The 17973-nt window shown below is 32.6% G+C and overlaps 1 protein-coding gene across 1 annotated transcript; it reads left to right on the top strand.

Moving 5' to 3' along the window:
* Positions 1 to 3498: 3498 nt before the first annotated feature.
* On the top strand, positions 3499 to 17339 carry LOC134689936 (uncharacterized oxidoreductase TM_0325-like). Its single transcript, XM_063549902.1, has 9 exons — positions 3499 to 3595; positions 7169 to 7308; positions 11559 to 11651; positions 13111 to 13249; positions 14242 to 14282; positions 14846 to 14915; positions 15350 to 15386; positions 16330 to 16405; positions 17187 to 17339. The coding sequence occupies exons 1-9, from the start codon at positions 3559 to 3561 to the stop codon at positions 17337 to 17339; spliced, it is 786 nt and encodes a 261-aa protein (XP_063405972.1). The 5' UTR covers positions 3499 to 3558.
* The last annotated feature ends 634 nt before the right edge of the window (positions 17340 to 17973 follow it).

Genomic DNA, 17973 nt, shown 5'->3' with positions numbered 1-17973 from the left:
ATTATTTGTATAGTTTACCCCAGTATTTAACTCCGTCCAAGACGTTTAAATTTTTCCTTATATTTTTTTTTATATTTCAGGTGCATGTGTTTTCATGTAAAGATAATCCGGAAGACTGGGAAGGCCTAATGTTAAAACTTCCGATGTGGGTCAAGATGGGAGACCAGATTTACAAGAAGACGAAACTCGTCACAAAAATGTTATAACAAAGACTGTAGTGTTTTCATCAAATATTACTTGATTTTAAAAGTGAATGAGACTAATTAATTTGTTTTCAAACGTTTTACATTGTGTGTAAGATTTTTTTGTTACTGATAATAAATAAGTACAACCTTCCATGTCAAGATTTTAAATCCCTCTAGAATATTGCCCCTACAATTGCCAATCTAGAACAAAAGCCATCCCGTCTTCATAAATGAATAAAAACATTACCGCGTAGTAAGATATAAAAGGCCCCGAACCGACACATTTAAAACATAAATAAAACGAGAATACGAACTGACTTATGTACATAATTAAAAAAAAACGTAAATATTAAAAACACTTACAGCATATACAACTTAGTAGATGTGATATTATGCAAACGAGTCAACTGTCCGCCAAAGTTTAAATGAAATGGATGTAAGCAATTATAGGAAATTGTTAAACATTCAAAACACTCAATACCATATATTTGGGCATAAAAGATCCCATAGTTTGATGCAAGCTTCTGTGTTTATAAACACATTTATGACGTCATAGTGCAATATAGTTTATAAAAAGCTAAATACATTTACACCCTGATATTTCGAAGATAAAAAGGAGTAATACAAGTTCTATGTAGAAGATCGCAAGAGCTCACAGACATGTTTAGCCTTTCCACAAGTGTTCATGTCACCAAGGCAGGAGCCTGTAATTCAGATGTTTAATTGATTGGTATGAGCCTGTTATATTAGACTTACACCAACATTTTGACACCAATTTTACTTCAATTTGATTCAAGAGCATTCGACAATGCTTCTATAATTTACACACGTTATACGGAACTGCTTCAGAATCACTAAATGTTGTAATGTTGTATAGCTAAACTACTACTAATGGGTAATTCCTCACTGGTATGTTAAATCCTAATTGCAGGTGTTTATAGTAGCTCAAATTGAATAACTCTCGGTTACTGCTATTTTGTCAGTCTATTCGAAATAACATAATCAATGTGTTGCACACTGTTACATTGTAAATAATACACTCGCGCGTTCTTCAGTGTGCTTCACTTTGTTATATTATTTCTTCATAGACAGAAAAAAATATTACAGTCATTCCTTAAATGAATACGGATATCTGATGAAGTTCAAGTTATAGTAACTTGATAAAGTAACATTTGTAAGCACATATATTCAACAATTTTTTTTTTACTGTGATGTCCTAAATTATGTCAAAATTTAGATTTTGGCATTGCTTAAGGTTATTTTTCTCTCTCAAACAGTTTATGGGCCAGGCGTCTTTACGTTAAGTTCGTTGATTTTGTACTGATGAGTATTTTCGTCTTGGTACACATGTACGTGAAATTCACATCAAACGAGCTCTTACATGAAACTCACGTAAACATATTCAAGTGAGTTTCACACACAAACAAATAGCATTTTTCATGATTTTAGTCAAATTTAAAAATTTTAATTTTATTTGAATAATTCATTTTGAAAAATCAAGGGAAAAAGATCCCTGTAATTTTCATGTTAAATTCCCATGATTTTCACTTGTAACTCACATGAGTGGAGCTTCCCTGTGAAAGCCTCATTATGGTTTATTTATAAAAAAAAATATAATCAAATAGCTTTCAGTGACTGGGAGAACTCTTTGATCGGTACTTTGTTTGATTTTTTCTATTCGTTTCGTGCTGATCTTTCAGTCAAACCCTTTCAAATTATTTTATAGTTTGTTCTTAAGTTGTTCCCAATCAGAAAACCCTAACCGTATTTGGCACAACTTTTTCAAAATTTTTCCTCAGTGCCTGTAAATGCTGTACTTGTTTTGGCTTTCGGTTTTTTGTGTCTGGTTGTCACTAGTAAAGTCTTGTGTGGACGAAAGGCACTTGTTAAATTTTTAACCTGATGCCTTTTGTTAGCTTTTATTTGTATCTTTCTTTGTCCTATATGTTCTCCTCTTTATTGCATTGTGGTCCTGTAATGTTGTGTTGTCATTTTAATGTTATATTTAACATTGCCTTTAAAGCGGGAGGTTTTGGCATGCCACAAAACCAGTTCCACCCACCATTTTCGTCCTTAAAAAATGTCATAAACCAAGTCAGAAATATGGCCATTGTTATATTATAGTTCGTTTCTGTGTGTGTTACATTTTAACGTTGTGTTTTCTTTATGTCATTTGTTTCCTTTTATATTTGAATGTGAATTCACATTATCATAAGAGATGTCACGGTACTTTCCTATCATGTATTTAGTTTTGATGTTAAAATTTTTTTGTCATCGGATGTTGTATAATGCTTAGATCGTTTTTGTTTGTGTTCCATTTCAATGTTGTGTCGTTGTTCTCCTCTTATGTTTAATGCATTTACCTCGGTTTTAGTTTGTAATCCGGATTTTTTTTTCTATCGATTTATGAGTTTTTGAACAGCGGTATACTGTTTGCCTTTTTGCCTTTTTGCGACGTAGTCGGTATAATTTTGGTTTGTTCCCTTTGAACTGAAGGACGCTTAACTATGGTAACAGAATGCGCATGCTCGAAAATCCTTTCTGTGATTGGACAAAATGTTGTCATGGTGGGTGATTTGGTTGTGTTTGAAAAAAACGTCTCGTTAATTATATCGTCATGATCGTGATGGAAAGCAAGTAAAAAACTTTAAATATTTGATCTATATCTTACAAAGAGTTATATTTTTATTGAAATAATCTTTTCTCCAATAGGTCTTTGGATACATGACAACTGTTTATTCGGGAGAATTATTTAATTTTTAATGTCAACTTTGTTGTTCGAACGTACATGAATTTTAGAACGCACCTACGCATGTGAGATTTTCGCGGGGTTTTGGTGAATGTAAACAGAAAGACAAGAGGTCCTGCATCATTAAGTCATTGTGCTTCTGAAGGTTATCAAAATTATACTTTTAAACATATACTCAAATTTAAATGCGTCGGAATTCTTTTTTAAAGATTGTTCTTGTTTAGTGCCATGTCCAGTAACAAGATTTATTACAGAAGAGATTCTAGCTACACGTTCGGAGATCGTTATCAAAATTAACTACAGAAAAGCCTCTAGCTGCACGTTTGGTAGCTAAACATATTACATCATCTATTCTTACGCACCATGGTATATTTGTACACGCATTGTGTTACAGATAAATTGCTCCTTGTTATTGACAAAACGACAATAAAGGTCAGGGACATTTATGCCTGTTTTATGTAGGGTAACATTGAAGTGCACCATGTGTTTGGTGAATGATAAGATGAGTTATCTCGATGTTCATGTTGAATCATACGATACATTATTTAGAAGAATGCTAGGTGAATTTGATCTGTTTTTTATTAAATCTTTTGTATTATCTCGGACAATTTCTGACCGAAAAACATGTCTAGCATTAAAGATAAAGTTGTCCTTGTTACAGGTAGGAATCATGTTCTGCTATACGTTGAACTTTTCTAAAACAAAATTATTAAATGTGCTGTGTACAATATAATGTATATGTGTATATATATATTATTTCATAGTAAAAGATTGATTACGGACTGACCGAGAGACGTCCTTAGCGATTATGATTACCTTGTCATACAAATACAAGGAGACATCAATTCAAAATCACGCGAGAAATTTAATTCTAGTTTAGTCACAAATGTTAAACAAATTATGATAATACCTCTTTTGAATAAGCTGAACACTCGTTTTATATTAATTTGGAGGGTACGGACGGGGGTTTACAGAATAGAGAATGATAAAGGGTAAATATAAAAAAATGCAGTAAAAATGGACAAAAAAAAAGAATAGAGAATAACAAGGTTCTTAAATATGAATAATAGTTAAAAAAAGTTTAAAGAATATATTGCAAAATGGCCTAAAAATTAAAAGAATACAAAAATTAAAGACCCCCCCCCCGCCCCCTCCCAAAGACCCTCAAATATTGTACGACTGGAAATTTATTACATTGTTATATCTCTTCCTGAATTTGAATCTATCGCTATATTTTGCATTTTGCCTTTGATCTTTTATTGTTATAACTTTTCATATGCTACTCGCGTGAGATGGAAAATCATCGCTAGAAACTAAGGAGGCACTTGGCGTTGCTAATGAAATTAATTAGTTTACCACGGGTTGGCCCTTTATGACAAATATTTTACCCTGAGCGATAGCCCCCATGAATTATTTCGATTCTAATAGGACAAATACGGCAATTCTTTTGGATCGAAGCGCTCTAGGTGGAGGCAAATATTTGCCGTTCCCATAAATAAACGCACTATTAGATTGGCGTAAAAGAACGGAGCAAACAGAATTAGTGACATGCTTAAACTATTAACAATAACGTATTTAGATAGTTTTGGATGAATTTAAACATGATTATTTAATTATATATGTTTTATATGTTTAAAAAAATCGCTTATATCCCATTTTAGCATCGTTTGTTTACGTTTCTTTGTTGTGATGATTTTCCGTTTCACAAGCATATATTTTTAAATTACTTATATTCTGACGTCATTGTTCTATGACGTCGAGTCGCTCATTCATAAAATTGTGACGTGGGGATACAATGGGTAACAGCCCATGAAATATATTCATATTTTACCACGGGTGTGTACTCAAAGCGTTTGAAGGACGTCATGTTAGAATATAAAATTGACAACGTCGTTATAGGTAAAATAGCGATAGATAGGGTTGAGTTCATCTCAACTGGATTGATTTTCTCGCTTCCACCGGCTCAAGCGAGAAAATCAATCTCGTTGAGATGATCAGCGATAATCTATAAATATCGCTGGTTTCCGATGTAATTGTTAGCCGCTGATATGAGTAATTAAACATGTGTCTCGGTTTTATGTTTTATTTCAATTGGACTGAAAAGCTGCATTAATCCAGACATAACAACGTTTAAACAGAACAAAATCAGTATACGTATATCTACTGTTATTTTTTTTTCTGTTATAGAAGTCATAAGACATAAGACATTTTATTTCACTAAAGCCCCCTCATGGTGTATGAAGTACAATACTTCAACAAACGATAAAAGTGTGAACATAATTAAAGTATAACACCATGGCAAACAAAGGTGCAATAATAGTACAGTGAAACTTGACTAAACCGAATCCTGCATAAAGTGACAACCTGGACAAACCAAACATGTTCTTAAGCACCGTCATGTTAAATTGTATGCGTTATGAACCTGATAAAACCGAACATCGGCCAAAACCGAACTAAATGTTAAGTCCCGAAGAGGTTCGGTTGAATCAAGTTTCACTATGTAATGAATACTGATATGTGTCAAGAAGTACAAATTATAGTATAAACATGATTAAGCAAATGTTTTAAATAGTTTTAATAACACTTTTTTTCCAAATTTCAAAAGAAGAAAAAATAAATCTAAAACACCGAGCGGTATTCAAGTGCATTTTTTTGCGATAGACCTACGCAAATGTCAATCTTATATAAGTATCCTGTCTTAGGAAGGAATAAATCCTACTTTGTAAAGGATCACTCTGATTCAAACAAAAAACTCCTGAAACTGATATTATCAAGATGCTTGATTTTTTTATTGACAACATATTTGTTACGTTCGGAGGACGTGTTTTTCAACAGACTGTCGGCATTCCAATGGGAACAAACTTTGCCCCTCTACTTGCCGATTTCTTTCTTCATTATAAGAAGGCTGACTTCATGCAGGAACTTCTTAGGAAGAAAGATAAGAAGTTAGCAATATCCTTTAACTCGATTTCCCGCTATATAGAAGATGTTCTTTCGCTAAATAATTCAAAATTTGGTGACTATGTGGAACGCATCTATCCCATTAAACTAGAGATAAAGGATACTACAGATACAGTTAAGTCTGCTTCATATTTTGACTTACATCTAGAAATTGACAATGAGGGTCGGTTGAAAACAAAACTTTACGACAAAAGAAATGATTTTAGCTTTCCAATTGTGAACTTTCCATTTCTAAGTAGCAACATTCCAGCAGCACCTGCATACAGGTTATATATCTCTCAATTGATACGATATTCCCGTGCATGCATTTCCTATCATGATTTTCTTGATAGAGGATTGCTGGACCGGTATAGAATAACCGTATCACAAATGATATCGGATATGTTCCTTACGTCGTAACTACAATCCCCTTCCCTTTCATGAATGAGACCTACAGAATTATATATCACATAAGCCACACGACGGGTGCCACATGTGGAGCAGAATCTGCTTACCCTTCCGAAGCACCTGAGATCACCCCTAGGTGGGGTTCGTGTTGTTTATTCTTTGGTTTTCTATGTTGTGTCATGTGTACTATTGTTTGTCTGTTTGTCTTTTTCATTTTTAGCCATGGCGTTGTCAGTTTGTTTTAGATTTATGAGTTTAACTGTCCCTTTGGTATCTTTCGTGCCTCTTTTATAAACAATCTCCAATTCTACAAACGTTAACTTATCAATCTGTTATTGAATGATGCCTTATGACTAGATATGATTAACAAAGAATATAACAGGAGCATCACGACGGGTGTTTCTATCAGAACAGGAAATGTTGACATTTTCTGAGAACGTGAGATGACCCTTGCATTTTTGCTATTCATGTTGCTCAATATTTAGTTTCTGTATATAATATAGTGTACTTTTTATTCGGTTGTTTGTCTGTTTGTCTTTTTTTTTTTATATATTTTTACTATATCACCGTCTGTATGTCATCCTCTTAATGATGTGTTTTAAACTGTCAATTAATTTGTTGTGGGCTGACACAAAAGTACTCTTTGAGTTTTGACATCAGCAAAAAATGACCAAAAAAAATGCCCACCTCAAATTATTGTTATTTTACAACATGCGGAGCTGACTAGCGGATTCAAAAGTTGGAGAGTCCGGGGGTCAGAACCCCATCATTCGATTTATTTATGTCTATTTTTGTGAACGTTTCATGGTGTTGCGGAAGTTGCAAACTTCAGTTTTTTAAATGGCTAGTTCTGCACCTGTAGATTGGGTTTATACTAATCTTTTAGGAGCAAGTTCTGGCATAGGGGAAGCCACCGCTTATAAGTTAGCAGAACATGGTGCCAGATTATATTTAGTGGCTCTTGAAGAGGATAAATTGCAAAACGTACAACAGAAATGCATGGAAAAGGGTTTAGCAGACGATAAAGTAAGTTATTTAAATCTTGAATGAAAATAATTTTGTGGCTCATTGATCAAGATCATGATAATAGTTTTACAAAATGTATACTCAATCTTATTTTTAAGTGTTTCATAAAATAACATTGACATACCTGTATTGAGGGATGAATAATAAATTACCGTTAAACGTCCAGTAGCAAATGTTACACGCATATTAGGACAAAAGATGTCAACGTGATAGGAATATGAACCCTTTTTTGTTTTTACCGACATGTTATAAAATATAAAAATACGAAGATGTGGTATGATTGCCAATGAATGAAAAAAGTCTCCACAAGAGTCAATGACACATAATTAACAACTATAGGTCACCATACGACTTTCGCCAATTAGCAAAGCCTGTATCGCATAGTCACCAGTTTGCAAGACAACAGGGCTCGTGAATATATTACCTTACCTGCACATGTTATTGTGCATCCGAGCCGACCATGCGGTCTTTGTCGGAGCTTTAAAAAAAAAAAAAAAAAAAACTCTCGCAATCGAGGCCAGAATGCTCACACTGTAATTACTATGTTTTCAATAAAGCATATACTAGATTGAATAATAATGATTGGCAAATATTTAGGACTCAAATCTATGACAGATTCCTCATCTATGACAAATTTGACGTTACAAACACCAAACAAATCAAATCTATGGCAGTTTTTGTCTTGTCCAAATCTATGACGGATTTTTATTTTCTTCAAATCTATGGCAGATCTTTGTTTTTCTCCAAATCTGTGGCAGATTTTTGTTTTCATCAAATCTATTGCAAATATGAATATTACGTTATTTCGGGAAAAGAGAAAAAACATAACGTCACAATAAAATAACGCCATATAATTCGCCTGAAGTCTTGTGTTAAAATACTCAGAAAAAAAAATTGCAGGTGACCAGTAAAAAAAGATTAATTAACGCTTAGATAGATATGATGAGAAAAATCAAACTTTTTTTGTTATAATAAAAATGCGTTCTTCTTTGTTAAGCGACCTTCTTTTTTTCTCGTTGTTTTACTTAATGGATTAAACAGGTACTATGTACATATTAGTAAATGCTCTCCGCAGAAGATAATTTTTATTTAAGAAATAATTCTTTCATGCCATGCTCTATGCTCATTTTAACATGGGTAGGCATTATATTTGTTAATATCTTAATATCGAGCGTTAGCGAGGTATTAAATGTTTACAAATATAATGCCTACCCATGTTAAAATGAGCATAGAGCATGGCATGATAGAACTATTTTGATTCTAATAGGAATATTTTGAACTTTTGTACCTCGAAGCGGACCTATAATAGACGCTCGAACTGTCGCCATTTTGATTTGATGAACCAAAAACGTTAAAGAAAATCAACAGCTTATCAATAAAAAAGAACAGAAACATTTAAACCTACTTTTATGTTTTTATTTAATTTCCTAGCGAGCAACAACAACACAAATGTCCATTTTGATCTTTGGCGTTGTTCAAAATTCATCTGATGTTGCAACTTCAATTATGACGTCAATCATGTGCAGCCCATGTTCTATTCAAATTAGAACATGGCTTTGTATCCAAAGCTAAAGAAGAACGTCATATAAGAATCTGTATTATGGTACATTACTCCTACACTTTTTTATGCTTGACATTATGATTTGATTGACCACTATGGAATTTGTATTTCACAAATGTTTACATACATGCTCCCGTTGTCGTAAATTTCAACTTACTTAGGACAAATCCGTGATTGTATATGTACTGCCTTGTTCTACACTCGCACACGATTTGCCATAGATTGGGAAACAACAAAAATATGCCATAGATTTAAAAATAACAAAACTTGCCGTAGATTAGGATTTAAAAAAAAACGGCCATAGATTTGGGATGTCATATTTACCATGGATTTGGAATCTGCCATAGATCTGGAACCCAACACAGATTTGAGTCCTACGTAAAGACATTTAAATTGGGGACTGGATGAGTTTTACAGAGTAGAAATAACGACTCTAATCAACAGCAAAAAAGGGATCTGAGTGGGTTTTACAGTGTAGAGAATAATGAGCCAAATCTACGGCAAAATAGGGGTCTGGATTGGTTTTACTGTTTAGAGAATAATGATCCAAATCTACATCAAAATGAGGGTCTGTAGGGGCTTTACTGAGTAGAGAATAATGAGCCAAATCTACAGAAAAATAGGGGTCTGGATTGGTTTTACTGTTAAAGAGAATAATGATCCAAATCTACAGCAAAATGGGGGTCTGGAGGGGATTTACAGAGTTGAAAGTAATGAGCCAAATCTACACAAAAATAAGGATCTGTATGGGCTTTGCAGAGTAGAAAGTAAGTGCCAAATCTACACCAAAATATGGGTCTGGATCGGCTTTGCAGAGTAAAAAGTGAGGAGCCAAATCTACACCAAAATGTGGGTCTGGAGGGGCTTTACATAGTAGACCGAAATGAGCCAAATCTAAACCAAAATGGGGGTCTGGATGGTTTTACAGATAAGAGAATAATGAGCAAAATCTACAGCAAAATGGGTGTCTGGAGAAGATGAACAGGATAGAGAATAATGAGCCAAATATACATCAAAATAGGGGTCTGGATGGGTTTTTCACAGTTCAGAATAATGAGCCAAGATAAATATTCTGCATTACAAAGTGCATAACTGAAGATAAAAATAGGCATGCGCAGTAGCAGTTGAAAATGAAAAGTAAATTAGAAAAAAAATCCTGTTAAAGGGGCCTGCATTATCTGTCAAATTTATTTTCACGGAAGTGAGCCAAAGTCTAAAATTTGATTCATAATTTGCTAAAAGGTATATCGAACTAAACAAATGGTCTGAAGTGAAGAATTACCAATGCATGGACTCGACAATAGGAACATGTACCCACATTTCGAGTGTACTTTAGCATAGATGCAATCTTATTAACTATCGAGTTGCGCCCTCCCCCCCCCCCCCCTCCCCCCCCCCCGAAGACTGCCGACGATCATTTAACCCGATATCAACATAAATTTAGATATAAATAGATAGCGAAACGTGGAATAGGATTTGTCTAGGTCTGTTTGATGTCATTTTATATATTTAACAAATATGTTAATTATCGTTTTTACCTGTAAAAGAATGAGTTTTGGAGATCAAATTAGTCAACGAAATGGTTTACCCTAGTTTCACTTTCAATATTGGCAATATGGGCATTATTGTCCTTTCGATAGCCGAAGACGCCTGGTTCATGCGTAATACATCTCTAACTAAGTGATTGAATAAAAGGTGACAAAATTTAACCAAACTGGATTCTAAAAGAGAATTATTGTTTCACTATTTCACTTGCATTAATGATTGAACAAACAAAAATTCGCGTAGATAATGCCTCATTATCGGTGCCAAGTAAATACAAATAGCCATGTCATGTAGATGTATTAACAAAAATTGTGAAATTCGACGCATAACAACGTCTGTAGAAGTCTGCGCATAGCTTGTTAATGTATTTCAGCAGATTCGTTGAACAAGTTAACAGTGGTAAATCAGAAAATAGGGTTTCATGTATCCGAAAATACGAAAAAATTAACATGTTAGCTTATATGTAAAACATTGTACATACCCTTGTTATAATAGTTAATGACTCCTTGCTACTCAGCATACACATGATGAAACAGGAGTTTCTAGCAGGAAACGCTCATTTGTTTTGTTATTACTTGTATACAGTAACACGAATTCCATTACTAGAAAAAACAAATACAAAATATTTAAATTAATCACTTAAAACTCAATTTGACATGCCTTTTTTTGCTGATTATTTGTAGCTCTTAACCCTGTTTCCATTTGGATGTTCTTAGAATTGCATCATTAATTATTGAATTATCTACGTGTGTTTCCCTGGGATGTGTTCTCTGATAAACGAACCCTTATGTTAACATTCTAAAAGTGGCTTCATATTTTCAATAATGATCTGTATTTATAGTAGTTGTTAACTTTACTTGTAAAATGAATATGCACACATGATATTTAATCTTGTGCGCAATCTAAAACAAAAGTACATCCCTAATACGCGCAAATGTAATTCGCCAATGAAATGTTTTGCATTCCATTTGTATAGGAATGTTAAATAATAACGGCTGTTTTAAATGAGTTAATTGTTTTTTTTTTCTCTGTGTTTTTTTTTTTAACAAATTAACCATGTAGATAACTCTTTCTGCTATTAATACTTATATATCATGTATATTATCCAATGTTATGTAAACGCATGATTATATTTTCTTATTAGATAGGGTTTTGCAGTGGAGATTTATCTCAATCTGCCTTCAGGGAAGAGATTGTAAAGAGCCTGATACAGAAATTTGGAAGATTGGATATATTGGTTTGTTTTATATGATATAAATGTACTTTTTTATTCACCATTATGAAATAGATACAAACAATCATTATTTGTATATGACATAGTGCCAGCATTGGAAATGATACCTCTCTATTTTAAAGTTTTGTAACCGGAACGTATCAAACTGTTCCAAAATGTGTATCATTAAGGTGGAACAAATGAAATTGAGAATGGACATTGGGAATGTGTCAAAGAGACAACAACCCGACCATAGAAAAAACAACAGCGGAAGGTCATCAACAGGTCTTCAATGTAGCAAGAAATTCCCGCACCCGGAGGCACTACACGGAGATAACTCTGTAAAATCAGCTAATCGTTTTAATCACATTGCATTTTCAGGAAATATTAAGTTTTTTAATGATCAAAATTAGTGTTTGTCAAACTGCTATTTATGCAACCATTTTTCCGAGAAGTGATTGGTTCAAGATTATTGAAACTTTTTTTTCTTTTCGAAGGATAAAAGATAATATTTTGTAAAAAAAAATTGTGAGAATTAAACGAGCTGAACTAATTTTAGTCAAGGTGTTTAAATCGTCTAAATACAGTTTGAAAGTAATACTATTTAGAATGAACATGTTCTACTTGTAGTAAAACCTGTCACCTAAATAAAAAGGATTGTCAACGACATACCTTCACATAGATATATATACTGTAAATTCAGAAATTATTGCGAGGTTTTAAATAATGCGAAAAATGCTTCCGAGTTGTGAACGCAAAAATTTTACCTCGCATTTTGAAATATTTTATATATATATGAATTAAACAGGATTTTTCTCTAATTCGTAAAAATTAGATTCGCATTTAAGTCTTAAATGACAACATTTGAATAATAAATGCACTCATTGATTTCTGAATTTACAGTATATAATCAAATTATATTAAAATTTATCATTCAGAATGTCTTGCACGAATAATACATGACAAAGAAGTAAAGCTTAGCTAAAGTGCTTTAGTAGCATCAGGACCAAAAACATTCGTTTATCTAAAAGAAAGTCATACTGAGAGATTGAATATTTTGTAGATTTTTTTTAAATATTTCGGAATCTGTATTTACATAGAAGTGTTATCATGTAGTGACAAAACGTTCAGGTTTTGACAACAACAAAAAAAGAGAGAAGAAAACGAGATAGTACAGCGATTCATTTTGCCACACAAATACAGGGATAAGTTATCGATGAAATTGATTACAGAAAAATAGAATCAGTTAGGTTTCAATTGCAAAACATAACAATAAAACTTCTGCTGAAATTGTAACTGCATCTAGTAAATTTGAGATAATGACACTAATCTTGTTTTACAGTGTATCAAAACGATTCGTTCTCATAAAATAAGAGAAAAGATAAAATAATTATTTATTTTTTCTATGCATATAAAATAAAGCTAACGCCACTCAGCTATGAGAAGACTATATCTCATATAATTATATGTAAATACGTTTCAGGCTGACATTGCAGGCTATGCCATGTTTTCAAATGTAAGTGAAACTAAGGAAGAGGATTACGACAGATGCGTCAGTGTAAATCAGAAGGCGAAATTATTCCTGGCACAACTATGCTTGCCTTATCTCAAAGAAACAAAAGGTTTGTTTGTATGAGGGAAAACTAAGTCCTTTCTGCCACAACTTTGTCCGTCTAATCTAAATGAAACAAAAGGTGTATTTGCATGAGGGAAAACTAAATTATTTCTGTCACAATTATGAGTGCCGCATCTCAAAGAATCAAAAGGTTGTTTAGCATGAGGGAAAACTAAATCATTTCTGCCACAATTATGATTGCCTGATCTCAAAGAAACAAAAAAGTTGTTTAGAATGAGGGAAAACTAAATTCTTTCTGTCAAAATTATGCTTGCCCTCTCTCAAAGAAACAACAGGTTTGTTATTATGAGAGAAAACTAAATTATTTCTGTCACAATTATGCCTGCCTATATCAAAGAGATAAAAGGTTTGCTAATATGAGGGAAAACTAAATTCTTTCTAGCACAACTATGCTTGCCTCATCTAATAAAAAACAAAGGTTTGTTTGTATGAAGGATAACTAAATTATATCTGTCACATTTATGCTTGCCTTATCTCAAAGAGACAACAAAAGGTTTGATAGTATGAGGGAAAACTTAATTCTTTATGGCACGACAATACTTGCCTAATTTCAAAGAAACAAAAGGTTTGTTAGTTTGAGGAATAACTAAAATATATCTGTCACAATTATGCTTGCCTTACCTAAAAGAAACAAATATTTTTACTACTATGAGAGAAAACTTTTTTTCTGGCACAACTATGCTTGTCTTATCTCCAAGGACTTTTAATTTTCAGATGTTTTTGCAATGTCATACTTAAGCGTCAATGATGAGTCTGGCGTACAAAATAATAATCATGGTATCTTGATAACTATTCACGAAGAATGCAACAAAAATGGTTAAGATACATCATTTTTGTACATTGTGGAGTTACTTTCATTGCATCAAAAATCGAGATGAATATACATTTTTAATAACAAATACGGAATAGAGAATGTATAAGTAAACTGCTATGTATGAATCTAAACATACTTTTAAGTAATTAGAATTTTCGATATAGGTAATATAATCTACCTGTCGAGTATCTGTTCCACGATAGGGGTAAGTATATTTAATTTATAATTGATTATTTTATGTATATTCTTCAAATCAGGCCTTATAAAAATGAAATCGTACAGTTTCGTTTGAACAACGTTAATTGAAACGGCACCCAACAACACAACAAAAACATTTATTTGTCTTCAACAATAATTTGTATGCAATTTGCCGCTTAATACATTGTCATAATCTAATGCAGTATTGGATATATTTTCTAAAGTGTACACCAAAACGTCATTTTCATTTTGGTGTACGAACAATGAAATTAGCCATGATTCTTTGATTATGAAACTGCCAATTGCATGCTGTTTAATTGCAAAAAGAAAGCAATTTCCTTGGGAATTAAGTTTATTATAAATTAGCAATTAAAAGATAAAAAGAAAGCCACAAATGTTTCAATCAGATAACCTACCATACAAGCACATTTGGAACACGAAGAAGGCATAACATAGTTCACTCCTTAGTAACCTAGTTACTTATATTATAATATATATTTGTATACATAAAGGCAAATTACTATGTAAAATTGAAATGGAAACAAAAACAAAATATTTGTATATTTTTAGCAACCGATCACAGTTGTTTACAGTATGGCAAAAGCAGCTATTGATATGCTTACAAAATGTCTAGCCAAAGGTAAAATATATTTATTATACATTAATATGTTTGGATGAACCAATTGAAATAATGGTTACATTTTCTGACTTGTAATTGATTGAATTGACTATTTCAAAATAAAAATAATTTTAACAAATTTCTTTTGTGATTGTAGAGTCCTTGATATATATTTTTTTTCTTTTTTGTACGTTTATTTAAATAAGTTGTACAAAAATGTTTGAAACATATTCTTCCCTGGTTATGTCTGTCCGTAGATCAAATTATTGGTCCCTTTCTTTTGAAACCTTTGTGGAAACCTCCCCCTTCTTCTTACAAAATGTGGTGAGCTCTATTTGCATGCTGAAAACACCTAGATGTTATCATAAAAAATATAGCGGGCTAAGCTTTCTTGACGCATACAGTTTATGAACAAATCATTGAAACAAAATATTGATTAAATACATTTCTTTCAGAACTAGGTCCTCACGGTGTAAGAGTGAATGCTATCAAGTAAGTTTTAATTAGTTGGTGATGTAGTACATAGAACATTGTTACCAAGTACCTTGATTCACCTTAAACTTCAGTCAGTGTCAGATGTTTAAAAATTATTTAACAGAAAAGATGTGCTTTCGATAAACAATATTTTTTCTATTTGCTTCGAAAAAGGAAGAGACCATGGTTATCCTGCATGATAAATCTTGTGTATTTTGAAGTTTTATTAGTTGCATTTAGCTTTATATCGATCAACTGAGTCAGGCTCTTTTAAACTGATATTTATGTTTGATCTAATGATGTTCTGTTACCCCAGTGTACAAGTGTCCAAGCTCTCACAAACATGTTTACCCTAACACATTCGGAATGCGCCTGGAAAATGACAAACGTTCACTCACAAGTGTACATTTACTTCGATACAGACATGACTTATAGCAGTCCTTTCTAAAACTGTCCATTGATAAATTTTGAAATTATAAAGAAATTAAAGTTTTAACTCCCTCAGGCAAAGTCGGCTTTTGGTAGATTTGATAATTATTTTGGATTATTTTTTTGTCAAATAGCTCAGCCTCTTCGATGGTTTCGGTCCTTATAAATTTTTGGCTTTCAAATATTTGACTTTTAGCGTTCCGGATGAAAGCAAATCCAGAAAAAACTTTTCGGACGCGCCATGAAATGTATACAACGTGTTGTTTTTAATTTTGTTGCACAAGTTACATTTTTAAGGGACATAACGAAAGAAAGATAATTAAATTTGATGCAATATGATGACAATAATAATATTACTATATTGTAGCAAATTCCGAATGTTGTCATTATATTTATTAGTTTTGTTTCTTTTCTGATATATGATTTCTGATATTTAAATACAATCTATTGTAATATTCATTATTTTTTTTTTAACTTTTTGTTAGTTTATCGTACATGTGTTACTTCATTGTATTTTATTATCAAATTGTAGTCCTGGTTACATTGATGATACCAATATTCTTCGTAATAGTAATAGTGTGAATACTACAGATGAAGACCATAAGAAGGTTGTATGCACATATTATGTTCCGTCTGAGCGTCACTGATAAGTCTTATGTAGGCGAAACGCGCGTCTTGCGTATAACATTATATTCCTGGTACCTTTGATAAATGTACATATTTTTCCGTCAATAAATTATGAATAAAGTCGACCATTGAATCGATATCGCTGTAATTTACTCTTGAAATATATATAAAGGCAACAGTAGTATACCGTTGTTCAAAACTCATAAATCCATGGACAAAAAACAAAAGCGGGGTAACAAACTAAAACCGAGGGAAACGCATTAAATATAAGAGGAGACACAACACAGAAACGCAACACACACAGAAACAGACCAAGCATCAGACAAAACACCACGAGAATAACAAAAAAACATGAAAACCAAATACATGAATTTGGGATAGACAAGTACCGTGCCACGTATGATACCTTGTCCTGGTTTTGAATGACTTTTAGTTCTTTTTTGTTTTGTTTTATTAGCCCATCAATGTTTGAATTAGTTTTGGGTTTTACATATGTTTGCCTCATCTTTTACAAAAGAGTCATTATTTGTCATAATGCGAATCGTGGGACAAGTGCATTGCAATTAGTACGGTTGATGTTGTTATTACAATACCATCTAAAAAAAAACTGAACTGTGTGGATTTTTTGTGTTTTGCTTTTAGTCTTTTTTTTTTATCGAGATGCTTACATATATTTTAAATTTTGGCGAAATTCATGTCAACCAATTTCGATATGTTTGCATCTTGTAATTCAATGTCTAAAATTATCTCTTATCTTTCTAGCTTGCAGACACAACAGCAAAGCAAGCACATCTAAATAGGGCTGGGAAACCAGCAGATGTGGTTTCCCTCTTGCTCTTCTTGACATCAGATGAAGCATCGTACATTACTGGAACTATCAACTATATCGATGGTGGAAGGCATTTATATCCATAATCAATATTCGACCATCTCTGATATAATTCAGATTTCAGACATTTAGTGTCATGAATAATATATATTTAGTCTGTATTTCGGCATTCCGTGATTAAATGATGCATCATTTTCAAAATAAAGTTTAAAATGAGATTTCATGATATTTGATATTGATTCTATGGTTAGTAGACCTTCGAAGATTTAGCCCAAACAATGAAATACGGTTAATGTCTGGGCCTTTCATAGCAGACTTTACTGAGTTTAATTCGCTTTGATAGCTGGATTTATAGATAAGGAGTGGAAGAGTCATATAACCAAAATAAACATTATAGCACACAGACAAGCAAAAGGAAACAGAAAAATAGATACATAAAAACACAAGGTCAACACTCCAACTCGAGTCCACCTTGTACTTATTATGAAGTGGACACTGAATATAAAAAAACTAATGAATAATATTTGTTCGCATCAATTACAAGTGCTAGCATGTCCTCTTTATATTCAATATATTGAATCGTCAACAAAGTTCAGTAGTTTTCATTCCTCATACTGACTCAAATAAGAAAATTATTTGTCCGCATCAACCAAAACTGACCATAATTGCACTTTATTCTGATGAAGATCTTGATAGTCGCATAGTCCAATGTAGTAAATG

The sequence above is a fragment of the Mytilus trossulus genome, chromosome 11 (assembly GCF_036588685.1).
Source record: "Mytilus trossulus isolate FHL-02 chromosome 11, PNRI_Mtr1.1.1.hap1, whole genome shotgun sequence".
NCBI classification, from domain to species: Eukaryota; Metazoa; Mollusca; class Bivalvia; order Mytilida; family Mytilidae; genus Mytilus; species Mytilus trossulus.
This window is presented reverse-complemented; position numbering and strand designations above follow the sequence as displayed.